Source organism: Dermacentor andersoni, chromosome 5 (assembly GCF_023375885.2).
Source record: "Dermacentor andersoni chromosome 5, qqDerAnde1_hic_scaffold, whole genome shotgun sequence".
In the NCBI taxonomy this organism is placed as follows: Eukaryota; Metazoa; Arthropoda; class Arachnida; order Ixodida; family Ixodidae; genus Dermacentor; species Dermacentor andersoni.
In genome coordinates, this window is record NC_092818.1 from 46,544,831 (window position 1) to 46,572,592 (window position 27,762).

Here is a 27,762-nt window from a genome sequence, read left to right on the forward strand (position 1 = left end):
CCTGAGCTGATCCCCGAGGGCGGAGCTGGATAGCAATGCCTTCCACCTCGCTCTCGTGTTAATATCTTCTTGTTCTTCTGTGTGAGCTGTGCACTCCCATGTGATGTGGTAGAGCGTTGGTGTGCTCCCACACCACGGGCATATGTCCTTGTATGCTGTTGGGTAGTATATGTGCAATTTATGTAGGTTTATGTATGTGTGCGTTTGGAGCCGGCGTAACGTCGCTGAGTCCACGGCTGAAAGGTTCCTATGCGGGGCTGGATAGAGCCTTTTGAATTCCCTGTAGTGTTGCAAGATCGCTTTATAATTTGGATCGATGGGTGTCGGGTCCTCCACGATGTTGCCATGGGCAGCTCGGCAATTAGTGAAAACCTCGAGCCGCCTCATCTGCATGGAGGTTCCCAGTAACACCCTCGTGTCCCGGGGCCCATGTTATCGTTTGGGTATACCTGATGTCAAGGTCTCTGTTGATTTCGGTAAGTATTCGGCGTGCGTTCGCGCCGATTTGTCCCCTCTGATAGTTCCTACATGCGGCCTGAGAATCTGTGACTATTGTTAGTGGAGCATTGCGCTCTATGCCTTCTCTTATAGCTAAGGCGATGGCTATCTCTTCGGCTTCTAAAATGGTTGCTCGGGAAACCGAACCACAGGCCGTGATTTTACCTTTAAGGTTTACGACAACTGCCACCATGTTCTTTGCGTTGGCCCGATATGGTGAAGCATCCGTGAACCGTGCAGTGTCCAAGTATTTTGTAGTTTTGTCGATGTATTCTGCTCTAGCTTTTCTCCTTCCTGCGTGTAATGTCGGATCCATGTTTTGTGGTATTGGTAAAACCCCATACAAAGCTCTAATTTGGCAGGGTAGACCTTTCACATTTTGATATATTTGTATGCATTCTCCAAGGCCGATTCTTTGAAGGAGAGCTCTGCCGACTGTCGTTTGCGCCAATCGACTCCTCTGCGCTATGAGTTGGGCTTCAGCCAGCTCATGAAATGTATTGTGGAGGCCAGGTCAGAAATTTTGTTCGACAGTCTGCGACGCATTTTAAGCAATTAGGCTTACGACACGGCACCTATCAGCTAGATTTGTGACGCAGTTAACGAAAAACAGCGTCGCCGTCGTGGCGCACTTATTTGAATTAATGTGTTGTACTGGGTGATATTTGCGACGCTTTATATGAGCTACAATATTATTTTAACTTATTTGGGTAGTTTTTGGGCACCCTAGTCGCACAGGGTACTGTGACGCAGTTTCGCGTGTACTGAATGTTACTGCGACAAGTTTTGGCGCTTTGTCTGACCGTCAACATTATTGTAACTAATTTCATTACTTTTTGCGGTGATTTTCAAGCGCAGTAGTCGCGCGTGGCCTTGTGACGTAGTTAGCGAAAAGCAGCTCGGCTGTGTGGCGTAGTTCCTTTCGCGTGTACTGAATCTTACTGGAAGAAGTTCGTGACACTTTCTCTGACCCTCAACATGACTGTAATGAATTTCAGTGCATTTTGGGATCATTTTGAGGCACCCTCACCGCGCCTGTTGTGACCCAGCGAAAAGCAGCTCGGCCATGATGACAAAATTAGTTAGGCCTGTACTAAATCTTGCTGCGAGAAGTTTTATGGCCCCGCAATAACTTAAACCTTCTTTCGGTCGAAAAGGCAACGAGTGATTGCCAAGAGTGATAACACGGGAGTATGTTGCTTGCGCCGGCAGAGCGCGCAAAAGATAACGCCAAGAAGTTCAAACGCCAGGAACTAACTCGAAAATTCTGTCTTCTGAACAGCACCCGCATTTGTGTTCAGTGCGAGTAGAAGGAAATCAGCGAGCGTCCAGCATGGTCTGGTAGGGAACCTGTTGTGGCCACCTCTGTGTGTTCGTAGCATACTATCGCGTCGGTTGTAGCCAAGTTCTGGAAACGCGCTGTAGCCCGTGTATTCGTGCTATTAAAGTGCAGGAAGTAAGGCCCGGGAAGAGGGGAATACTTGGAAGTAGAATGTTTTCGTGGTATGTACGGTGATGTTTGGGATGAGCTGGGTATTTTCTACACACTGCTTTTGTTTGTAATGTCGCCCATTCACCACTTTCTCACACTTCGCCTATAAACGCATTATTCTTACATGTTAATAGCAAAATGACACTTGCTTGTAATTTAATTCTTTTTTAGCTGACGTCGTCTGGTGGAGCTTCCTACGGGAACTACTGCTGTTTACCTGGCGCCACAACGTTGGATGAAATCACAAAAAGCCCGCAACGAGCATTTATACAGAATGAACCAAACGTTTCCTCATTTCACAAGGCGTCTTGCGTGTTTATGAAATTGCACGTGGTACATATCCAATGGAGGCTTGTAACGATCATTCTCAATCAATCTTACTTAATAATAAGATGATTTCCCACGAAGACCGCTCGGTTGAGTTGTAGAAAAAAAAAAGCGCAACCGGTAAGACGCGTAGCAGCTAGTATTCAAAACGCGCGCGCACAAAACCGAAACCGGAAGTGGGGTTCAGGTATCAACGCCGACGGCTTGGTGCGCAGCAGTCAATTGGGCCGCTGGGAGCTATGGGAGTTCCCGCTCTTGCTGTGTTCCTTTCAGGATGTTCAATAGGTATTATTTACCGTTATTAGAAAAGAGGTGCTTAGCACAGTCTGAATTGTGCGGCCGAGTTTGGTACGTTTGTCACGTTGTACAGTCGCCATTACGGTTTACTAGGTCGTTGCAATCCCTTCTTGGTTCCTTCGTCTGGGCGGGCAGCACAGAACTGCTCTGGCGCGCGGCGCTGTGTAACCACGCTTTCGCTGTGCGTTCGCGTTCCCGTCCCTGTCTGTCTGTTACCGGCTACTTGCTCTTCCATTTGTACTCCGTCTGCTACAGCATGATCAGTGTCCCACGCGTAAACTCACCAGCTATTTCCTTGGCACGAAAATTTGTTGCATGCTAAAAGGCGCACATTTAAATGGCGGGTCACAAGCGTGAAACGAACCTGCATTTTACTCTACGGCCGTGGCATTTTATCGCCACGTGGAAGGGGTATGTCATGATTTAGACGTTCTCGAAAACCGTGTTGTGAATGCAGCGTTACTGCTTCCTCTAGTTTCCCCAGCGCGCCGCGCACGGGGAGTGCGATAACGGCGTCATTTCTGCCTGCCCATCTACACGAGTTCATCTGGCGTCTAGGGTGGCAAGTGCTTCCAATCCGCGACAGACGAGAGCAGTGAGGCATAGTCCCATTTTTGCTGTGCCCCAATCGCCCTCTTCAAGAATCCAACAAGCATGCGCTGCTGTAATGCGTCGTTGCTAGCATACTTTGAAGGGCCGTACATGCTGGTTTCCGTGGCCTTGGAGTTAACCGCTTTACTACAACTGATCGCTGCTCACGTGAGCGCTTCGCGCGGCTTTTAATTGCTGCGGGGGCCTTTTGTCTATGGCGTAACCGGTGTGAAGCAGTTGCCGTGGGACATCGTAGCCGCGCTCTGTTTCCACTTCTTGAGAGGCTCTGCTCTAAGCTACTGTCGTATAATGAACATCATTTTGTGTAAAGTGACAATTACCTTATGTGTAACTGCGTTTTAGTGGGTCTACGGGGTTAAATGCTAGTGAGTGAGGACTCAGACACTACGTTGAGAACGTGCCGTGTATACAATGCTTCGTATTTTGTATATGTTATCGTCCTGGTGGAATGTTGCCGTCATTGTGACTGTTTTCGTATCGCCTTTTGTTGAAAAAAGAAACTTTTTTATAAAACGGAACGTCACGGCGGTAGCGTGAATTCGCCTGGAATGTCCATGTAATTGCAATGGCAATAAAAGGGAGCTGCAGGCGTAACGATCGCAGTGACCCGAATTTTATTTTGCAATAGTTGTAAGCTCTTTAAGTGGTCTACAAGTTCACGGCCCAGCGACAGCTACGTAAACAGTCTCACAGCAGACTACGTAAATAATATCACAGCTCCTACAGCAACACCGAATCGTTAAAACCTACATAGGGACAACGTAATACTGCCTTAACTTCTTCCCTGTCGTGGGGAGATATGGGGAGATGTTTTTCTGAAGTAATATCTAGTGTAACCTACAAGAAAGGCCCTTTTGAGCACAATAGAGTTTGTAGGAAACCTCCGCACTCAAAATTTGATGCAATACATGAACGCAAAGCAGAATAAATCAGCTTCAGAGGCAAACAACTTTCGTTAACGATATTTACCTCATCAAAAAATATAAATTGCCAGAAACAGGACCGTAGCATAAAATTGAACAACATTTTATAAGCCACGATAGAATCTTAAAAGAAAAAAGATGCAAAACATTGTTTTAACATACACTATGTCTCATTATGTAATCGGCACTATCTGCGAAGAAATCTTTTTAGAGAGCAGCTCTTTCCCTGAGGCAGGCGGCGGCGGCGGCGGTGGCGGCGGCGTAACCGAGAGAACGAGCCCAGCGAAAAATGAAAGCGAACGCGGAGCGCAGCAGGGGATGAAAGACGCGCGGAGTAAAGTGGAGAGAAGCGTGCAGAGGAACCTAAAGCCCCTTAAATTTCGTAAAGTGGTGCTACGCTTTAAAGAAAGCCGCCTTCGCCTTGCGCGCTCTGGCCGAGGCAGACGCCGCGATGCTATTGGCCTAATAGCATCACGTGGGCCCTCGTGCCGTGCATCAGCGCCATTTTTGCTCGAGAAGCGTCTTCGGAGTAACGAGGAACGCGTGTTGGCGCCATTGCTACGCTCTAGCAGCGTAGGCGGCACCACGGTCGAGGAGGGAGCGTGAAAGAGAGGAGAAAAGAGGAGGGGTGAAGGCGGAGGAGGAGAGTGTCGCTACCATCTTCCCCTCTCCTTCACCAAGGCGCTGAGTCGGGCTTCCTAAACGGCTGCAGAAAATAGCGCCTCTTCCTCTTCGCAATCACACACTCTTTCTCTCTCAGGCAGAGAGCGGTGGACGGTAAAAGGCGAAAGCGCGAGAAGAAAAGCGTGTTGCTGCGACAATGGCTACGAGATGGCGCCAGGTGTAGCACACTCTCAAGTTCAACAAATGGCCACAGAGGGCGAAAAAAATCGACCTCGTGGCGCTTCTAATAAAATCATCATAGTAGAATCACTTCGGGATGCTTACGTTAGTTCCAATATTTCCCGCTTGAGGCGCTGTAATAAGCGCAATTTTATTTTACAATCTTTCTCTTACAATTACCGAAGCATTTTATTACATAAGAAAGAGGGCAAAATAATTATTGCTAATGAGATATTGCAATATTTATTAGTAAGCTTATCGTTGCTTTGTCACTATAAACGCAAATAGCGTTCAGCATCATCGATGTTTCACATGTCCTCTGGCCTGGATTTGAAATTTTTACCGGTATTTTCGAGTGCACGGCGGCACGGATTCATTCGTTTGTACACTTAGACTGGTTGCTTCTTTGTTGCTAAAACTATTTCATTGAGCTTCGATGTCTCGCGTTATTGAACTTGCGGTGAAGTGACGTGTTTGCAAGCGGACATGTAAGCCCGAAAGCTAGGTTTCGGTCGTGAGCCATTCGGAACACGGCTGCATCGAAACGGAAGCTGGATTCTGCTGCGGCTGACAACGGCAATAACGGTGAGTCGTTTAACACCGCTGCTTGAATCGTTATATAATATTCGTCTCAATAACTTACAGGCGGTGACACGTTGACTAACTAGATCTTGCATTACATATGGGCAGTCGGCATCCTCCGTTGCTGTTTCCTATATAAACTTTTACTTGCGAGGCTGTCGTTATACACACACAATCAGGAAAGAAAGAGAGCGATGTCGGAATGCGCGTCGCGTTTTTCATCTTATTGTAGCCGTGGCCATAGGTGACTGAGTAGCCTTATCAATATACATATAAAACTGTTTCTCGAGTCCGCCGGCAACTTCTTTCGTCCACAAAACCGAATAATTATTTGGTAAAGTAAAGTGAAAGTACAGAATTTAATGTATTGAACAGTTGGCAAGCATGATAATTCACACATATTTCGTACTTGTTGGTTCCAAATGTTCTTGCTGTTCAGTTTGGTTTACCGCAGAGCATTTATTCTTGCAGTAGTGAAGAGGTGCATCACGTTCGTGCAGAAAAATAATGCGTCAGTTCCAATAGCTTCATGACTTTCATGCATTTGCTTGTGGAACCAGCAGTGTGATCTCTTCTAGTCTATAAATGAGCGCACAAATGTTCTCATTTGTGATTTTAATAATACTTCAGCTGTTGACATGCATTGTAGTCAGGCAGACATCAATATTATGGACAATAGCAATATTTATTTAACATGCTGCTTAAGCACCCTAGAACAAACAGTGTACATTTGCATGTGTTCTTTAGTCGCAAGCCATTACAATATATATGTCACACCTTTTAGGATATCATATTGCAAAGTTTTGCTTCTTCAATTTCTGATGTAATCAAAATTTTTCTTCCAGACATGCAGTAATAAGGAAGGCACCAGTATAAAGCAACACACTCCACGCACTAAACACAAGCTGCTGTCTGCTACAAGGCCATTGTGTGGACTTTGGCTGCTACTACAAGGTAAACAGCACCCGGCTCAGAAATAAAGGATGCTTGACATATGCTGTATTGGCCTGCTAGTCTTGAGATACATGTTTTTTTTCTCAAATTTATGGTTCAGTATAATTGGTTCGAACATAAAAGAAAACGCTGCATGAGTTTGGCTAATCTGTGCTGTATCTCATGTGTCGCTGTTCTGCCCCAACAGAGTCTATGCCAAGCACATCTTGGTCATCACAGGAGAGCCCATCTACACCAACAGGAAGGGGCTGGAGCAGAATTTGCAATGCTATTACACAATGAACAAAGAAGCGCAAAGAGAAGAATTAGGATATCAAGTCTGCAGAGGACTGTGTCAAGACTGAAAAGAGCTTCAAGCATCATTCCACCAGCACAGACATTTGGGCGAGTCATCCAGGTAACTCAAAAAGTACTTTCTAGAAATTCTTCGTCTTCAGATGCACCTACAACTTCTGACCAAGCACCGACGACGCTGGCCAAAAGAGTTCCGTTTTGCCCTTAATCAGCTTCTTCGCTAAGTCAATTCCATGTGTGCCAAGTGTAATTTTTTTCTATAAATGCAAGCTTTTTCATTGCCCATTCTCGTTAGGGATCATTCATCCTCATCCAAACATAAAGGTCAACCGATTCTTCGCTGATACTTAATACCAGTAACTGTCTGGTAGCATGCCATATCTGCAGCAGTATCTTCTAGTGTATGCTATCATGCACAATTCCTCTCCTGAAATAGCTGATGCCGCATCGGCATGTCTCTTGCATTAACCTACCCACCTTGTGCTATGCACCATTTTAACGCGACAGCGTGAAGGAGCTCGTGTCGCAAAAAAGCCGGTGTCGTCGGCGGCGTTGGCCGTGAGCGATAAATCCCAGAAGGCACTTCATAAATAAAAACATCTTGCAAGATGAGCTGGTGGGAATCGAACCAGAGTCTCTGGAGTGTGAGACGGAGACGCTACCACTCAGCCATGGGCTCGTTCCTTCAAAACGGGAGAAAATTGCCTCTAGTGAATGCGGTGTTGGCTTAGAAACGTGCCTTATAAAGTTATACTGCGGTGTATATCGCTAATTATTACCATGTAACTTACAGAAGTCGCAGTTTCACGAGCAGCGAAGTACGTTTCCGCTACATTTCTTCTGCACTCTGCGAACACGCAGAGCCACCTTGAGGCAAACACAGAAGACCCCCTCCTCGCAATGTACGGCGCTGCCCCGACACGTGGCGCGCCACTCGCCCCATGATCACGTCCGCCTTCATGGCGCGTCGGGACCCGGCTATCTGTGCCGATCGCGACGTTTCGCTGGCGTAGCGTGTTTGAGTAGGCGGTGCGAACGGGGTGCGATAACACTATCGCGTTCCACTCTTGAAGGTGAAGCTTAAGCGTCCTCCAATTTTTACTTTTCTTGATATTTTTAGCCTTCAATGCTTGCAAAGCAGAGTGGCTTCTCTCTTGAATGCAAGCTTTCTCATTTTCCATATTCCTAGTCTCGTTGATGATTGCTCTTCTTCCTCGATAGCCTGGGTCATTGCACAAGCTACACTGAAGTGATTGATTGCAGAATCTGCTTTTACTGTCCCACTTGGTTGTGGTAGCCGTGTTACGTTTCTCGGATCTGGGGGCCTGGTCAGTTGCGTTGGTAAGCAGTCTCTCGAGGTAAGCATCTGCTCCTACACAGCAACAGTATACACGCACTGTAACTGATGCTCTTCGTTCGTTCTTTCCTGCTGCAGCAATGGGCAAATTGTGCTTGTTGCCTACCTCGGCCATGATTTGCTCAGAACGGAGACCAGCATATGTGCTTACACGGTTCGAAGTATATGAAGTTGATCGCCACATGGTTGGAAAGGCCCGCAAAAGTAGCTGCTGAAGGCGATGCCCATGAAAGCGACTTGTCCATATTGAGACAATGTGAGACACCAAGTGTGAGCCACACATTAGCGGCCCCTGAAAGAAAAAGAAAGTGCAGGTTGGAAAAGAGTGAACGGCTAAAATACGGGGTCCATGTCGCTGTGTAGGCTACATCAGCAGATACCTGCGTCACCCGATTGCTTCGCAATGCAAGTTGCGCATTTTTAACGGCGACTGTCGCTGCAAACAGGTGGCATACTCTGTCCAATCTGTTTCCGCTGCTGGTTGTCGCTCGTTAACCTGACCACCACGTGCGACGAAGGCAAGCACTACGCCTGTAGGTAGGCTGCTGAATGTACCCTAAGAGACCCGTGTATGTGAATGCTCACTGTTGCCTTATGGTTCGTAGCCAATATATAATGTATTGTCTGAACCTTATGTGGTGATTGATTGCTGTTTAATTTCGCGGTTATCTCACTTGGTTACGGTCGCCATGTTATGCTTCTCGGATGTGGCGGCCTGGTCAGTTGCATTGGGAAGCAGTCTCTCGAATTAAACATTTGCTCCTGCAGTCTGCACAGCGACGTAAACTCCCAATTTACACGCACCGTGATCCGTGCTCCGCATTCGCTCTTTCCTGCTGCAGCCATGGGCAAATTGTGCCTCTGGCCTTTCTCGGCCGCGATTAGGCATGAACGGAGGCCAGCATACGTGATCACATGGTTCGAAGTGTATGAAGTTGATAGCCGTATGGGTGGAAAGGCCCGCAAAAATGGCTGCCGAAGGTGATGCCTGCGAAAAGGACTTGTCCATATAAAAAGTGGGTCACCAAATGTGAGCCACACATTAGCGGTCCCCGAAAGAAAAGACACGTGCAGGTTGGAAAGGAGTTAACGCTAAAATGCCGGGTAGTCCATGTTGCTGTGGCAGCAGATGCCTGCCTCACCCAATTGCTTCGCAATGAAAGTTGCTCATCTTTAACGGCGACTGACGCTGCGAACAGGTGGGACACTCTGTCCAATCTGCTTGCGCCGCTGGTTGTCGCTCGTTAGCAGACCGCCATGTGCGATGACGACGGTGAGCCGTTTACGAGCTCCCGTCAATGATTCCAGCGTATCTCGACATGCAAATTTTATTTCTGCTATTGCACGAGAATGTACACTGCTTGTCTCCTTCCAATAAAGTCGCACGTTCTGTTCACTCACTTGTGGCTTGTTTGTACGGGCGTCAGTGGAGGCTCTTTGGTCTCCTGGCAATTAGAACGCACCAGCTACGCGGCAGACACGGCATTGAGGCACGCCGCATAGCCGGCAGGGTAAGCACGGCGCGTACCCGCGTACGCGACCTGCAAAAAACGGCCATTGTTGGATATCGCTTTAAAAAAAAGTGCACTTCCGCTTCCGGATTGAGCAGCGTCATCTGGTGTCCACCTAAGTAATTTGCATGTACTGCCGCTGCTTATTTTCGAACCACTGCAGAAGGTACAGTTTCCCTTCTCTAAAGTTGGCTCTTTATTCTATGATAGCGCTAGGGAAGCGCGCATCGTCTTGTCGGTCCGTCGGCACCGGCTGCTGTGCAATGCGCCTGCGCGTCACCCACGATCTCGCTCTCGCGATGGCCGGATTAGCGAGGCAGTCGCGTCGCACTTCGTTCCGTTTGAAACGTGCCGCGCGAGACAGATTGCCCGCGCCAGCCAATATATCGTGAAATGAAAACACGTGCAGGGATGCGCCCAAATTTCGCTTTAGGAAGTACCGTAATCGTGCGCGAACTTTCTTGAAACTATTTGCGCTACGAAAATGCTACTACAAGCCCAAACAGTTGAGCGTGCCATGCAGAAAAGCAGTTCCTTTATGTGAAACAAAGGGGAATGGTGCAAATCTTGCAGTAAACTATTGTTTCCTAATGCCTTTTCCTGTGGGCAGCTGTAAAAACGCAAGTTCCAGGGGTTCATCTAGCTTACCATTACCTAAGGTGTGGATGCACATAAGATTTTGCAGCAATTCGTGTTCGACAATGGCATCCTCAAGCGGTTCAAAGAGAAGTTTATAAGGCGTACTACGGGTACCAGAATGCGTAGACGCTGCCGGTACGAAAACTGTGACCTTATCCCCGAATAAGTTTATGCTGCCTGTTTTCACCGGGCATATGTGAAGTATCTGCATTTCTTTGATTGGTATTTCTTGTGTAGACATACTTTGCCTTTTCTTGACATACTTTGCCTTTCGTTGCCTTTTTCGGTTGTCTACGAGCCACTTCTGACTCAAACTGCTCGCGTCAAGTTAATCTAAGTCGTCGACTTACCTAGACTTACCCTACTTACCGACTTACCTTACCACGTCAATTGCATCCCCTGCTATTAATACTACTGCTTCGGTGCCTCTCACAGATCTGAAACCTTACATACGAAAGAAACTGCGAAACCACTGGCAACGGTGTGGAACGCAGAAATAAATGACAAACTGCATGTGATAAAGCCACAGTTAGGTTCTTGGCCCTCTGTTAGGTTCTTGGCCCTGTGTAGACATACTTTCCCTTTTCTTGAAGTAATCCATTTGTCGTTTGTCTAGTTATTCTGTCCTCTGTCTGTCCCTGCTTGCGTGTTTATTGTTACACTGATGAAATTCATGCTTTCATTCTCCTCCACATTCCGTAGGCGAATCTACTGTTAATATGTCTGGCCTAAACTTATGCTAGGGACTGCTATTACATAGTTGAATGCTGTAATTTTTTCGTCTATACTTAGCGACACATAATAAATTTCAGAAAGCAACACGTCTGCTCCATTATACGAACTAGTCTCTTCTTTCTGTTTATTTTTCACTCATAATCAAGCTTTTTAAGCGTCAGGGTATTTTATGTATTCATGTAAATGAGGAGGCCCCTCAGGCATAGCTATTGATGAGATCTTAGTTACAGTGTGAGTGATAAGAACGTACACTAGAGCTACTTGAATATTTGTTGAAGACTCCAGCAGTGTAAACTCGAGGAATTAGTAGAAAATCTGACGTCAAACGCACTTAGCAATGCACAAAGCAAAGTAAAAGAAAACAGAATTAAATGCAGGAATGAAGAAATAAGGATTATATTCCCCAAATTAAATACCACTGGAGTATCAACAAAATTTAAAAATCTAGACGTATAAATTGATTTCAATTTGCCCAATGCTTATATTCCTACCCTGTTGCTACTCACGTGCTTCCTATCTCAATGTTACAGCTTGCCTGCTTGACGCATCTGTTGCATAGTTCTCTCAGCCGGGACAAATGGCGACTTCAGCACGGGAGCGAAGATCATGCCAGCTTAGCCTGCTAAATGCAGCCACATATTGAAGCCTGCTCCTTAGAGTAGTGGGCCGTAGATAGTAATTCAAACACAATGTTAGCGGTAGCTCATAACCTTTGTACGCGCATCATGTGAGAGGTTTGTGAAAGTGTGCCACTGTTAGAACCTTGTAAACGTAAAAAAAGAGATATGATATGGAATATTTCAAAAATTAGGGTAGCTTCTGTTAAATGCCTTTCGCCGTGGAAACCGGGGTGCATTACTTCTAGGTCCAATAGTAATACGACGCAAGCCAGCATTAACACGACAGCCAAGCCGCATCTGCAGAGTGTTCAGCCGTTCGTCGTGTGATACGCAACGAATACTAAGCAGCGTTTAGTCGAATTCTGCGGTTTTACGATTAGATTATGAGGCACGCCACAGTGGAGGACTCCGGATAAATTTTGACCACCAGGGGATCTTTAATGTGCCCCTAATGTACGAGACTCTGGCAGTTCTTTATTCCTGCCCCCCCCCCCCCCCCCCTCCCGTCGAAATGCGGCCGCCGCGGCCGGGATTTTCCCCCGCGACTTCCTGCTTAGCAGTGCAGCACCACAGCCGCCAACGTTTATTTGCTGTTTTAACTTTTCTTTTGGTATTCAAAAATGTCACTTAGGGCTATCCAGTAGAGTATTATGGTGTACTGGATTGTGGCAGTGTGCCGTCCGTACAGCAAAACAATGGCAGAATTGGGGACGATTCTCTGATGACGCCAAGAGTAGGGCGCTGCGATCGACCGGCGTGCCTGGCGCGCGAAATTGAAACTTATGCAAAACTTTCTGCATTTATAAAATAAACGCTCTCAAAACAATCGAAATTAAGATAATTCACAAAACATAAACACTACAAACTATTGGGGTACATCAATAACGGCGCCTAAGCTTGCACACACCCGCCGTGGTGGCTCAGTGGCTATGGTGTTCGACTGCTGAGCACGAGGTCGCGAGATCGAATCCCGGCCACGGCGGCTGCATATCGATGTGAGCGAAATGCGAAAATATCGGTGTACTTAGATTTAGGTGCACGTTAAAGAACCCCAGTTGGTCGAAATTTCCGGAGTCCTCCACTGCGGCGTGCCTCATGATCAGAAAGTGGTTTTGGCCCGGCCAGAGAAAGCTAGATAGAAAAATTCAAATAATTTGGACTCCGGCGCACGAAGCCGTCCCCAGCAACGAGGCGGCCCACGAGCTGGCTCGAGATCTCTACCGCCGAGATGCTAAAATATGGGGAGATCACGCAGCATTATAGATTGGCTCGTAGACTGGTATCCCCGCCAGACCCAAAATTAAACAACAGACAAGAAGTCGCGGGGAGACGACTACAAACTTATACATATCCGCACCCGGTTATGGCGAACCACATGTTCCCCGAGGCCAGGAGCGATAAATGTAATCTTTGTGGGGCGAGAGGGACCCTCGACCACATAATATGGGAATGTCCGTAATCTCCCGGGGGAACGCACAAAATAGGTAGTAGAGACACCTGGGAGACCCTGCTGCGCAGCTCGGACTCTGAGCTCCAGCTCCGGCTCGTCCAACTGGCTGAAGAGGCTGCTGGGACCCAAGACCTCTCAGCCTGCATCTGAGGCGGCGGCACTCGCCCCCTGACCTGCGTGTCGGGGGGTGGGTAGATCACCTTTTCCGTTGCACATTAAAGTTTATTCTATCTATCTGGCACGTGAAATCCTACATATAATTTAATTTTAATTAAATTTGAGCTTGCACATTTCCAACCGCAGATCATGCAGTGTTCCTTATCGTCTGCTCAGCGTTTCGGTTGCAGAAGACAAACGAACACTCGTCTACTCGTTCCATTCGGTAAGCACGCATATGTTTTGAGTATGTTAAAACACACGACGATAAGAAGCCCGGAAGGAGCACCTGTACTGTGTCTGCTGGTTGCATGGGAATCCTTTCATGTTGAATCAGCCAGGAAGGAGGTTGCCAGGCTTCGCGGGAGAAAACAAACAAACAAACAAACAAACAAACAAACAAACGTGCACGCACACACAGATATTTAGAAATCCAGCGCTTCCCGTCCACTTAAAGAATGTGCGAACGCGGCAGGAAAAACGACAGCAAGCAATTAGCGCGTTCGGTGCGTAGATGCATGACCTCCGCGACAGCCATAACTGCCCATCCCGGAGGCCCTGTGTTGCACCGTTATTTTTCCTCTTGGCAGCGATGACTCCAAGCTGCAGCGAGAGATGGCGCTGCAGTAGACCGGCGTGCTCCAGCAACTTCGTCCGTCATCGCAAAAAGAGGCACGTTTTCGCCGCCGGACGGCACACTGCCCTATTCCAGTACACCATAAGAGTAATAATAGTTGTCAGCGTCACTCTTTGATTCACGACGCTTCGATAGACCTGATATTCTACGATCCTGCTTTCGCGCTTTTTAAAATGTTTTATTTTATCGCGTGATGTATCTGGATACAATAAATAAACCTTGCTACAATTTCGTTAATGAATTTTCTACAGATATCGCTTTAAAGAATAGCATTTCTAGAGCACTCTGGCTTAGTCGAGCCAGCAGGCAGTTCGCCCGCCATTCCGGTGATGCGTCGCTGCGTACGCTACCTAAAGCAAAAGCGAAAGCATTGCCGCAGGCGATCAATCAAAAAACAAGCCAATACAAACAACATGACGCCTCTGACGTCTCATTCATGCTCACGTGGCCTTGCAAGTCACATGCTACGCATCGTAGAGGGACACGCATACCCAATCTTCATTCCTGAGAACGCGTGGCTGCTTTTATCGCTGTAGGGTGCCTTATCAAAACTGAGTGAATGCGAACGAGCTGTATCCCATATCGCCCGCCTATTGTTTTTCCTTATCACTTTGTCCTCAGAGATATTGGATTCCTTCAGGGGCGACTGGCCCCGTGGGCTGTAGCTGTGCGGCCAGCTTCAACAGTGGGACCAGTCCGCCTGAACAGCGCGGAAAGCAAGCCGCTGTTCTTCACGGATTCAGGAGAACTTTTTGGCCGCACGTTTCTTTTTTCGCCGTAGGAACCACTATGAACGCCGCATTTATTGTAATCACGCTTTGCTTCGTAGGTGAGTGATTCTTTGCACTGTTTGCATGCTTTTTTTTAAATCCCCACGAAAGGCCTTGTAATATTCCCCTCAAACCAACGATCCCTGTGTTTAAGATTACGTTCTGCAAAACGTAAAGGCATTTTTTTTGTGTGTGTGATTTATGACTGCTCGTTGAACGGTCAGGACGGAACACGGGCTACCCCGCCAAAGCGAATCAATGAATAAAGCGTTCCGTTGCTGATCACCAGGTCGCCAGTTTCATTCCTTGCCGCGGATGTCGCAGTTTGACAACGGTGTAATGCAAAAACACTCTTTTGCCATGCTCGTCTCTCCGTGATGGAGAGCTGTGAAGCTTTAGTAGCCTCTATTTTCCTTTCGAGTGTTAAACTCAGTAAATGAATCACTCAACCGATCAATCCGTCATTCAACGAATGATTGAGGAGGAAGAGGTGACGTCTGTTTGTCCTTTTCCCGTCTCTGTTTAGTCTGTGCTGCCGGACAATCAGTAAGGATTATTTACGGTTTGGTACTTTCGAAATGGATGCCATATTAACATGGGAGTACTCGTAACACCGAAATACTAGGATACTGGTAATAAGAACAGTACAGGCTGTCGTTATGTCCCGTTTAAGATTGAATTCTCGTCATTACGTCAACATTTAGGTGCCGCTGAAATGCGCGTCACGTGATGCGTGCCCTATCGCGATTACAGGCTGCCATTTTTTTTTTCAACAGCCAAAGTCTGCGCATTCAAAAAGCCGTTACAATCAGAGATGGTTATTACTTATCGCTATAGCGGTAGTTACTTTTAGTGCATGTTTCTATCGAAGCCAGGACACCGATTTGTTCACAGTGAACCAGGAAGCAGCGGTGTAACTTCGCATACGATGCAATAACTCTGACACCGCTTTCTTGCAGTTATAAACTATTATCAGTAATTCAAAGAAACTTTCCCGGCGCATGCAAATGCACTATATATCCCTCGCTTTTTCTTTTATGTGACCCTTTCCTTTAGTAAGACACCTGATTACATTAAATTCCATTTTTTGTTTAACTATCCCACGTTGTTTTTGTTTGTTCAAATATTTTCTATTTTTCCTATCACCTCCTTTCTTCCATTAGTAAGTTCCAGAAGGCATTTGCTGGCCCTGAAGCCCTAGTTTACCCGATTATTTTAAAGAGACAAGTTCCAACCTTACAATAGATTACCGATTACCTCGTTTCCCGTGAACTGCAAAACGATCAAAGTGTCGAAGCCGTCATTGTATAATTAACGATATTAATTTTGTCGCCAGCTGGAATTTCACAGATTAAAATAATCATCTATTGTTGCAAGTGTCTATGCACTCGCGGTGACGCCCATGAAAGTAAGTTTCATTTCAGTGCCTCTTTTCTTTACAGCTAATGCGCGCATGTTAGATTTGTCACCGCGCATCTAGCTACTTCCGTTGGTAATCGCATGGGTTATCAGTGACCGCGTGTCGGGTTGTCATTAATGAACCTCGTGAAAGCATTGCTTTCCATAAAAGAAAGGCAAAAGGAAAGAAAGGGAGTAAATATTAGTCATCTTTCTGCAGCACCTGTGATTTTCTTATATTTCCCGAATTATGGTGAACGGCAATAAAGGGAAATAGGCAAAAGTAAAATGTTCACTATGCTGGGACTTTCATTGCAACCGGTATACGGCGTAATGAATAGCAACAAGACCAATTAACGGGTACTTCAGTTAATGATAAAATGGATTAAACATGACAGCTGGTTTCGCGGAAATGAGAAGCAGTTGACGCAAAGCGCTCTGCTTCCGATATGAATGCGTCGTGGCAACTAGAATGTCTTCGTAATCGCAGCGGAGTGCATCATACGTTAAAGGAAGAAATGATACCTAAAATGAGCCGTATGGTTTATTGCCACTTTGTTTACCGCTTTTCAAGATTACCGCGTAACATTATTATTTATTTCTACTTACCATACTGTTTAACTATCCTTATTGTCTGCCTGTATCGTGTAATCACATATTTACCCATTCACATGTTATGTCCTTAAATTACACATGCCATTCCTATTATGATTTCTGAGGGGATCGACATTTTATTAACTAAAAGTAAGTAAATAATTAAAAATAAAATAAAATAAATAAATAAATAATTTCGCGTGCCACCAGTAAGTCGCGCGTGAGAAGTGACAATCGTAATGTCAAAGTTTTAAAACATTTGCTTCTGACTTACAGGTAAGATTTAACGACCTGCGGCGACGTCACGGCATGCTTAGGGATAATTTTAGTGAGATGGCACTAATTTATCTGCGCATCAATCTATGTGTATGAGCGTTTGTTTAATTCGATACAGCATTGTACCGATTATTAGAGGGTGCTGAACGCTCTAGGTTACGTTCGAAAACCGCTGACAGAGAAAGAGAGTGAGCTGCAAGGGAAACGAAGAGTGTGAACAAAGGTGAAAAAGTGTTTTTCCGAGCGTGAAAGCAGCCCGAAAATGTACGCAAAATTGCCGCGCGACTTGCCGCTCGAGGCACTTTGCGAGCATTCGCGGGATTCTTTCACGCTCGGAAAAGCACTTTTATGTAACACGCAATGAGCAACAGAAAGTTGTATTGGGAGTTCTTCATGTCGCTCTGCAATTTTCTCACTTACACTTTTCATCTAATTATAATATTTGAGAAGTTGATTACTTATTAAACTAATTATGTCATTAAGCGGAATGAAAAAAAATTTTGAGTATCTCCAAGCGACGGCATACAACATTGCCTTTGTTCTGTCTTGCTACGTGGCGTTTGCGTATTCTTAAACTCCGGCTAAAGTTAGCTGGGACACCCCGTATATGTGGAGCACTACAACGGGCTTCTACATTATTATGAGCAGGAATATATTTTTTCCTAAGACATAGACGGAGGCGGCGCTATTTCACCTGCAAAGTACACTGGGAGATGGACGGTGATAACTCCACTCGGTAGCCTCGACCTGAAATTTCTTGTTTGTTGCACGGCTCTTTAAGGGTTGATGCTCGTTGCCGCGTGTGATACTCTCGTCACACGGATAGCCTAACCGCAGCTAAGTTTCGTACGCTAACCGCAGTTGCACCTGCATGGTCACATGATAAACCTAACCGTAGTTATTCAGCTAACTATGGTTCTCACAAGCTGAGGTCGGCCACCTCATTCAAAGCCGTAACTGACAAAATGACGGCCCCCAGCTCCGACGCCTGCAGCTGGGCTCACAGAGAAGCGTCCTCCCGAAAATGTGTCAACTGGCCTGTAGCGACTACCGAGGCCTTGATACGCATTTGGCAGGACAGAACAACAGCTCTGTGTTAAACGCACGCAACTCGCTCATATATAACTTTATGGTGGAGACTCTCAACTCCGGCCTGCCGGCGGTGGAAGTTTCGTATAATGTCAAGCAAGTTCATCAGAAGCTTGAGAATCTGAAAAAAAAAGGCGTACCCGTGAATGATATTATTTACCGTGCGTCCGTTCAATTTCCGGGCAAAGAAAAGTTACTTTCTATTGTTGGTAAATTGTTAAACCCGTGAAACAAGTATGGTTACCTCACAACAACGTGATCGTCCTTACTGCTACATCTGAAAGCGTGTAGCAGTGCCGCAGTACGGTTTACGGTAACTGTGGTTACGTCAGGTTACTGCAGTTGGGTATAACTGTCGTTAGGGCGGCCCGTGTGACAAGGGTATCAGTGACTATATAGGAACGGGCCCAGCGTCGACCTGCAGCACTTCAGAGCAGAAGTGCACGCCACAGACCTGCAGCACATAAACCAGCTCGTAATCACAGCATAACTTGCACGCTTTTTAGGAAGAAGTCCCAGATATTTCACGTTCTTTCCGTTGAAAACAGAGGGTGCATCCTCCAAGCGAGCTTATATGACAGTGTAATCGCGATAACGGAGACCCGCAACGCAAGATGAGAATAAATTCTGGGGTTTTAAGGTGCCAACCAGTCAACCGCAGTTCCTCGAGTGGCCATGCACGAAACAGTACCGCGCACAAACGCTCGTGTTCGATGCATTGGGTGCACGCGCCTGGCGTGGTAAAAAGTAGTCCGAAGATCCCCGCTACACTGTTCCTCGTAATCAGATAGCGGTTTTGGCATGCAGAACCGTAGCATTTAACAATTTCTTCAAATGCACTATGAGGCCACCAAGCACAAAGATTTACACGAATAGGTGTAACGTATACCCACGTTTCACGTGATAGCTGAACCACCTCGGTGCTCCTTCCCTCCTGTGATTATTCGTGTGAAACTCTACGACTTCAAACATTCGACCATCTTGTTTCGACCTAGGCGGTAATACGATCTCTTTAACGACCGTACGGAGTTCACAGTGCATTAGCCCTAGCCTATTGAGCCACACCAGAGAAATTGTGGCGGGAGTAGCAGGCGCGTTATCGGCTGCCTGTCTCCTCGAGCTGCTCACGACCCTCAGATTATGGGAGCGCTGCTTTTGCACCTCGTCTTTATCATACGTGTAGGCGGCGTGAGGTTATAAGAAGGAATTATCTAAGCGCTGCGAAAGCGTCGCACACCTTGCTGAACTAAATGGGATCTTGCAGAAATTTCCTGATCTTTACGGCAATGGCTCCGTGCTGGGAGTTGTATCTGCGTGCATAATGTTACTATTCTGATCGATAGAATTAGAACAGAGAACCCTCGGCTGCTCTAGGAAGGAGTTAGTGAGATGCTGTATCAGAAGGAGTTTCGATTACAGGATGTTGACGCGATATGTTGCAACCTGTTGCAGTCGCGTTTAGCAGTATCTTTGTTGCTTTGCTCACTGCGTTCTCCTTTAGTTATGCTGTTGCTTATTCTAGCACAATACGATGTCATCGTGAAGACAGCGCTCACGACAATATACGATTGTATTAGTTGCTTTGACGGAGATTGCGTTCTCTTTGGAGAACAGACGGCCGCACTCTCCCTTTGCACTGATGGCTTCGTAACCTGACAACTGCGTAAAAACTGTAGCTGTCGGCACTTGGCCGTGGCTTGCACGTTAGTACGCCCGGCCGCTGAAGCGTTGGAGGCCGCCAAACGGGTGGCTCGATAATGCGCAAACACATACTCAAAGACAATAGGAATTTCCTCTTAACAGCGCATGACCAAGTGTGCAAGCTGGGGCCACGTTTCCGCGAGATTAGGCAAGAGCAAGGACAGGACGCACCGGGAACTATCGGACGCATTCCATTACGAAAGTGAGGAGGCACCGGCTCTGTTAGAAATCCTTCGGCACCACTTGCAGAAAGCGAACTCCTGCCTAAGTTCTTTTTTTTTAGTAAATATGGCGAAATGCGCTTAGGAGTAGGAGGAGACGGGGAGGGGGGATGCCTGCACCGGCAATATTTCATTTGTGCGTAGTTGCAGTATTTACTAGGCTCAAGCCGAAAAAATGCCGTAGTTCAACCTTGTCAGTATAGTGCCCCGTATTTCATGCTGCTCTAGATGCAGGTCCTTGGCATCTGATACCAACCAGGCACGCGAAGGTCACTTTAAATTTGTAATCCTAAACGCGTGGATTACGGATGCGTCGTCTATAGCAGGACAGCACGAGGACGCCTAGAGAACCTCTATAAATGTTATGGCAAAAAATAAATTATGTGGTGATTTAGCTGTAAAGGAGAAGATAAAGGCGCGAGCATTAGGTCGCATCTCTTTGAGCTTCCGGATCCATGATTTAAACTGTGTTCACTACGTTGCAAAATGTTGTTAAGGAGCTCACTCGACACACGTCCTGCTTTTTCGAGGAGCGAATGGCAACCGACGGTGCTCCGGACCAGAACGACTGTCAGTTTCACTATAGCCCTCGCCCACTCATTCCAATAGAGGAGGTATGGCGGGTGTAGCAGGCAGGTTATCGGCCGCCTATCTCCTCGCACAACAGTGCACGCCCCTCGAATTCCCGGAGTGTTGCGTTTGCTTTTCGTCTTTATCATACGTGTGAGCGGCGCCAGAAGATAAGAATGAGTAATATAAGCGCAGCGAAAGCCTCGCAGGTCTTGCTGAACTAAATGGTACCTTGTATAAATTTACTCGTTTTGAGTGTAAGTACTCCCTGCTGTGATTTGTATCAGAGTGCATAATCATGTTCGACCACTCTGGAATAGTACACCGAATCGACTCACTAAAGCTTTCTTCGTCCTGTGGAATTGACAGTATCAACTCTAAACTTCTAAAACAAACTAAACATTATGCATCTTTGCCTTTGGCTAAACTCTTCCAGCAGTCACTTGATCATGGTATCCTTCCTTTTGATTGGAAGATTAGGAAGGGGGTTACTCTCCATAAATCAGGTAACAAACATTCTCCATTAAATTGTCGACCCGTTTCGCTAACAAGTACATCTTGCAAACTGATGGAGCAAGCATTGTACAGTCATATCTTTTACTTTTTGGAATCAAGATCTTTCTTTACGTCATCACAACACGGCTTCAGGCGTTCGTTTTCTTGTGAAACTCAATTACTTTTTTTCACTCACCGCTTGCACTCTGTACTAGACAAAAATTCCAGAATCGATTGCGCCTTTCTAGACTTCTCAAAGGCTTTTGATAAGGTTGCTCATGTGCTACTTATGCAGAAACTTTTCTCTTTAAACCTTGACCACAATGTACTTACCTGACTTGAATACTTCCTAATCAATCGCCGACAATATCTTTTGTCAACAGTCATGATTCACCCCTAATTAACGTGCCATCAGGAGTTCCGCAGGGCTCTGTTTCAGGTCCATTACCTTTTTTTAATATACATTAACGACTAGCCCGATTGTGTGTCATCTTCAATTCACCTATACGCCGATGACTGTGCACTGTATCATGAGATTCGTGATAAGGACCAGGAGATTCTACAGACTGATCTAAATAACGTCGCCCCATGGTGCAAAAACTGGCTCATGGAATTAAACCCAAAGAAATGCTAGCTGATGACTGTTAACAAGACGCGACGTGTGTAAGCCTGCATATGTGCTTAGTCACGTCCAGCTAGAACAACTTTCATCCTACAGATATTTAGGAGTAACTATATCATGTGACTTATCCTGCAAATGTTACATCGGCTCCATAATCAATAGCGCAAATTGTATGTTAAGCTACTTGCGGCAAAACTTTAGCGAATCCCTCTTAACAATGAAACTTTTATTCTATAAAACACTAGTTCGATCTAAGTTGCAATGTGCTACTACTATTTGGGGCCCATACAATGCTACTCTTGTTAATTCGCTTGAAATGGTGCAGAATAATTCCACTCCTTTCATTCACTCAAACTACGATCGTACTTCTAGCATACCTTTTATGAAAAGCAAGTTGTGTCTACCATCTTTATCACTGCGCAGAAAGGCTTTTCGTTTATGCCTACTTCGTAAAGCATTTCATCATCATATCCTTAGCAGTGAGCTCATTCTAGCACCTACTTAGCTGTCATCTCGAGTTGATCACCGTCATAAAGTAACCGGCACTTTTTGTCACACAACCAGGTTTGCATATTCGTTTATTCTACATACAACGAACGACTGGAACCACCTTCCTGATGATATCGTGTCAGTCGAAGACAGCGCACTTTTCCGCCGAACCTTGATTGCTTTCTTTAAACTGGGACCGTGGCCACATGCGTTGTATTTGTTCAAGCGCTGTAGAGCCATATTTTCCTTTTGTCCAGATCAGATATCGCTAGGTTTAAATAATTTGAATGTCATAGTATTCTTGTTATTTGATTTCTTAATGATTACGTCCACTGCACATGTCGCTTGCGTTATATAAATTCGTAGTAATCGCTGTTATTGCTTTTCGCATGTACCCCACTCCCCTCTATAATGCCTTGGCACTTGAGGGTACGTCAAGTAAATAAATAAATAAATAATGTGATTGATAGAATTAGAAAACACAATTTTGGAATCTCTGGGAAAATGTTAGTGAGATGCAATCTCACAGGGGGTTTCGGTTAAAGGACGTTGGCGCAGTTTGTTGCAATCTGTTGCAGCCGCGTTGTTGGCTTTTTATTATATATATATATATAGAGAGAGAGATGTCATGAAACAAAACACGGACAGCGTACGCCTTTTATGATAATTCTTCTCAGGCTGAAATTTTGAAAGTTCGAAACAATATGAAAAACCTGAAAATGATGTAATTTTCTTGGCGCGCCTCTTCACAACCTCCGGGATATGCCCACGCAAGAGGCCGCATTTCTACCAGAGAGCTCACCTTTTTGCATAGCGTTCAGCGCTAGCGTTTCCCGGTAAACATTACGGTTACATAAGCTGCAGTTGCCGGTAAGTGTGGGAAGCGGTCAGGGATCTTTGAATGCTAGCTATCGTGTTCCGCTTTTAAAGGTGAAACATAAGCGTCCTCCAAATTCTTTAACTAATCGACGAAAATTCACCAATTAACTTCTTAATTACATTACCGCAACTATTGTGATTTGTGAATCATAGCTCGTGCGCTTCCAAGTAGTATTTTATTTATTCGCTTTACAATACTGCAAGCATGATAGGCTCAAGCAGGAGTGGAATGTCAAACGAAGATTAGTACAAATGCGGTTTTACAAAACAGACTTCACAAAATAGAGTTTGCAAATATTTCGCACGTGTAAAAAATAAACTGCAACAAAAAAGAACATTAAAGCAACAAAACCTGTTCCAGTGCTTTTGGAAAATCAGTCACCTCCAAAATGAAATGAAGAGCGTTACAGTCAGTAATAGTCTGTGGAAAAAACAAACACACTGTGTTTAAATGCGTTGGTTTTAGGAAATATCAGTTTAAGTGCATGATCGTGAGTCTGTCCAGTGTTTCGGGTATTTAGGTGGGGAACATATGAAAGTATGGGCATATTTACCTTTCTTTATATTATGCAAGAACAATATGCGAGTGCATGCTCGGCGCATTTGCAGTGTGAAAATATCATTTTCTTACATAATATAATAAGATTAGTAGGGAAGTCACACCTTTTGCATTTACCAAAAAAAGTTAGTCACTTTAGAATACGCCAAAGAGTATGCGAGGCCGACGCCGAATTTTCTACGACACGGCGCTCTTAACGCTTTCGCGCTAAAAATTATGCTTCCACCCGTTTCACTAAATAACAGAGAAGACCAGTTCATTCTAGCATATGTGGTAGTTTCCCATGCGACACCTTGTCGAATGCTTTGGTAAAGTCTATAAATTATGCACCTATTTGCCCTGAGTGATCCAATGTCATTAAAAAAAACATATATGGTGTTAAATAGCTGAATCGTAGTAGATCTTCTCTTGGTAAAGCCGTGTTGAAATGGAGACAAAGCTTTATTGTTAGACGAGAAAGACCTGATATAAGTAGCTATAACGTGTTCAACAGATAAAGGTAATCGACATGGGCCTTTCATTGGTTATTTTAAGCTTGTCATCTTTCTTAGGAATCGGCGCAACGGGCGCTGTATTCCAACTTCAGCAAGGTCACTAGTATTTCAAGAATTCTGTAAATATATTAGCCAAGTATTTTGCAATCTGTGCTGCAAAGTGTTTCAAGAACGCATTAGAGATATCACCTATACGAGCGCATTTTTTTTTTTCGTTTGATTTATGTAGCATAAACAGCACCCACCCCCCTTTGTTATCACTGGTATATTTGACATGAAAATTTCCTGCTGTGTGTCATAGCTGGCATTAGGGAAAACACTATGAAAGAGCATATTAAATACACGAACTATATCAGCTGCATTAGTTATAAGCTGATCATTTATTGTAATTTTTTTTACAGATTCCTTTGTCTGTCCGAGATAGCACCAAAGTTTTGACGGATCCGTTCGCAGAAAAATCAGGAAGCGAGAAATTGAAATAACGATGTTTGGCATGTTGCAGTTTTCTTGCCGAATCATTTTTCAATTCCGTGAAAGGTTTCTTGAACATTATATGCTACTTTCTCATTCGTTTTGGTTTACGTTAATGTGCATGATTTCTCGGCTAACCCATGGGTTATTACAATTTTCTGTAAACTTTAAAATAGGTACAAAGCTTTCAATACAGAAAAATACAACTTTTTTAAACGAGATCATAAGTCATGAACATCCTTAGAATGAACATTGATAACAAGTCTTTCTCTAAATAAATAATATTTGAGATGTCATCACTTCGTTCAATGTTTATACAACTGCCCACATTAAGGCTATTGCATTTTGCGACCCTGAATACGACCAGGAGAAAAACAAGTTGTGGTCTGAAATACCGGGATCCACAGCAGTAATATCATTATCCACTTGAAAGTAATTTTCAGGATGACGTCACTTTCAATATATTATTTCGCTAGGCGTCAAGCAAAATACGTGGGCGTTCCATTTCCTTTCGCGCTTCAATGCATAAATGAGCGTTTTGCTAAAGAAGCGAACAAAGCAACAGGGCATATTTGTGGCGAATTCTATGGTGCATATCTTCAAGCTGGTACCATTCTGGAAATTAATTGCAAGGGAATAAGGCTCGCATGCTCACCGGCTACAATTCGTAAGTTGCAGTATGTGCCGTAAGGTAACTATTTAAGAAGTTAATTTGTGAATTTTTGTTAATTAGTTAATATTTCTTTTCATTTCTCGTGCAAGCGGCGTCTGCCTCTCTGAACAATACTGCTAGCTCAAGTGCTACAATTCTTTTATTTGCAACAGGCGATTTCTTTTAATTCCCTAAAATTTAAAAGGTGGTCACCCCGTATTATAGAAACGGGCAACGCTGGCCGATGCTCTTAACGTCGCCAGCGTCCACTTCTTGAAGAGAAACCAGTGAGGAAACGCTCTGACCTGACGAACGCCGATGCCGTGAGGGTGAGAGCACGAAACGGATGGCATTTTGACAACACTTCCTCCTATAGATAACTATCATCATCAGTAGCAGCAAGAATCGAGCCGTATCTCGTCGGCCATTGAGGTGCGAAGCCTGCGCCACCTTGTGCTGGCGCTTCTCGCGTATGCAGGCTGCGGGTGCAGTTGAATGCTGGCGAGTATCGGAGGCAGTCTAATAGTAAGACGGCTTATATGACAGCTTCGCGTCCTAGTAATGGAACTGCGTCTGGAAGACATCAATGCGACGTGACCCCCCCTCGCGTTCAAAAGAAAAAAAATTATGAGGGTAAAGGCACATATCATAGCTTTATTCCAACACTTTGCGTGCGCGACGCTGTGAAAACGCAACGTCGTTTACATTAAGCGCGCATAACAAGGCGTGGCTACGGTTTCTTGTGCATAAGGCGTCCTTCCTGTCGAGCTTCCAAGCTTCCTGCGCGGCAGCAATAGTGTTTGGAGAAGGAATTAATTAAATTAAATATTAATTATGGGGCTTTACGTGCCGAAAGTCTGGTTACGAGGCATGTCGTAGTGGGGGGACTCTGGAAATTTGGACCACCTGGGGTTCTTTCACGTGCACCTAAATTCAAGTACGCAGGTGTTTTCGCATTTGGCCCCCATCGAAATGCGGCCACCGTGGCCGGGATTCGATGCCGCGACCTCGTGCTTAGCATAAGCCCAACACCAGCTTGGACAAAGAAGCAGCCTGCATCGTCTTTTTTTTTTTTTTTTACTTCACCGTTGTCTTCGCGAAGACGTTTTCTTTAACGACTTCAAAATGAGAACGAGACTTAACAATGGCCGCCGTCCACTTAGCCGTTAACTTTGCCGTCTAAGGCGAGTATTGAACGCAACTTAAGTGCGCGCGCGGACATGCGCGCGTATATACGTTTCTTATCATCAGACCTGCGCTAGCGCCTCTTGTGCCGGTAAACTTTCACGATGCCTGTTCAAAAGCAGACGTAAGTCTGCCCAACCTTGTATCTCAATGCGATCAACTTTCGATATTTGTCTAGAACCATTTTCCCCCCAATAGGAATCACTGGGTTGTAGTCAATACTGTAATGAGTAGGGCATCGGGTTGGCTGCACTGAGGAAGCAGGGGTCAAAACCAACCGTCAGACAAGATTGCGTCACTGGTTATGTGACACTGGGTATGTGACTCTGGGTGTGTGCCGCTATTTAATCACAATGAGGATGCTTTGAAGTATTCCAGTGCGGGGCGGAGTTGAACCCGGGTGATATGTCTTGAGAAAATCCTAGACGCGCGGACATTGCTGCGGCACCGTTAGATGGCACAGCGTGTCCACTGGGAAGTGCGAGATGTGAGACGAGGCCTAATGACGGAGGCGCTTTGGCGTGTGCAATACAGCGTGTCGCTACGGGCCTTTAATGCTAATCAGCTTCTTCGGAAATACTTTCTTCCCGAATTCTTATTACCTAATATTTATACGTTAGATACATTTATATTTATAATATACTATGTATATTATAATTGTAAAGGTGGTTTATTCGGGTCGTATAGCAGACGCAGCACCAGCAGGTAGGGCGCAGCCAGAGAGCGAACTGGGGACGAGCCACGCGGTGGCAATGCGGTCTCGACGACAGGAGGAGATTCAAAGGTGTCTGAACAGCTGCGGCATTACTGGAAACGTGGCGCATATGGACGCACATTGGTGGCGACGTTCGGTTAAGGAGGCGACAGTGACTAACCACGTGTTCAGCATGGCCACAATAAAAACAAATCGGCCGATTGCCTTCCGTGCGCCAATGGTCATGAGGTCGTGCATACTGCACCAGTGGCCGGACTGCAGGGGATACGGGCGGGCGCAAAGGTGGGCGAAGGGGTCGGTAGGTCTGCGGCACAGGCCTTGTAGCGACTTCGGCGTACGTCAGTGGAGCGGCAGTCGGAGCCTGCTGGAGAGAAGGCGAAATGTAGTCGGCTACCTGCTCATTGATGCCAGATTGGAGAGCGGGCGCCAACGGGGAACTCGACTGGCCGTGTGTAAATGGAATCCGAGAAAGCTGACAAGCCGCGTCTTCACGGACGAACTTCTTGATATGTAGGTGCAGCAGCGAACTGTTATCCGGGGCAACAGCCAAGCTCGACATTGAAGTGGCCTGAGGAGGAGGAGATTGGCGGGTAGCTATGCGTTGTTTGCGTAGTTCGTCGAAGCTTTGACAGACACTGACGAGTTCAGAGACTGT

The 27,762-nt window shown here is 45.6% G+C and overlaps 1 protein-coding gene across 2 annotated transcripts in view; it reads left to right on the forward strand.

The window, feature by feature from the left end:
• Nucleotides 1–14,578: 14,578 nt before the first annotated feature.
• The window catches only part of LOC126530364 (macrophage mannose receptor 1-like), a 74,041-nt gene continuing 60,857 nt past the window's right edge, over nucleotides 14,579–27,762 (forward strand). For both annotated transcript variants that reach the window (XM_055070293.2, XM_055070294.2), the window contains exon 1: nucleotides 14,579–14,756. In XM_055070293.2, the coding sequence (XP_054926268.1) occupies nucleotides 14,717–14,756 (40 nt within the window). In that variant the 5' untranslated portion in view covers nucleotides 14,579–14,716. The remainder of the gene's footprint in view (nucleotides 14,757–27,762) is intronic.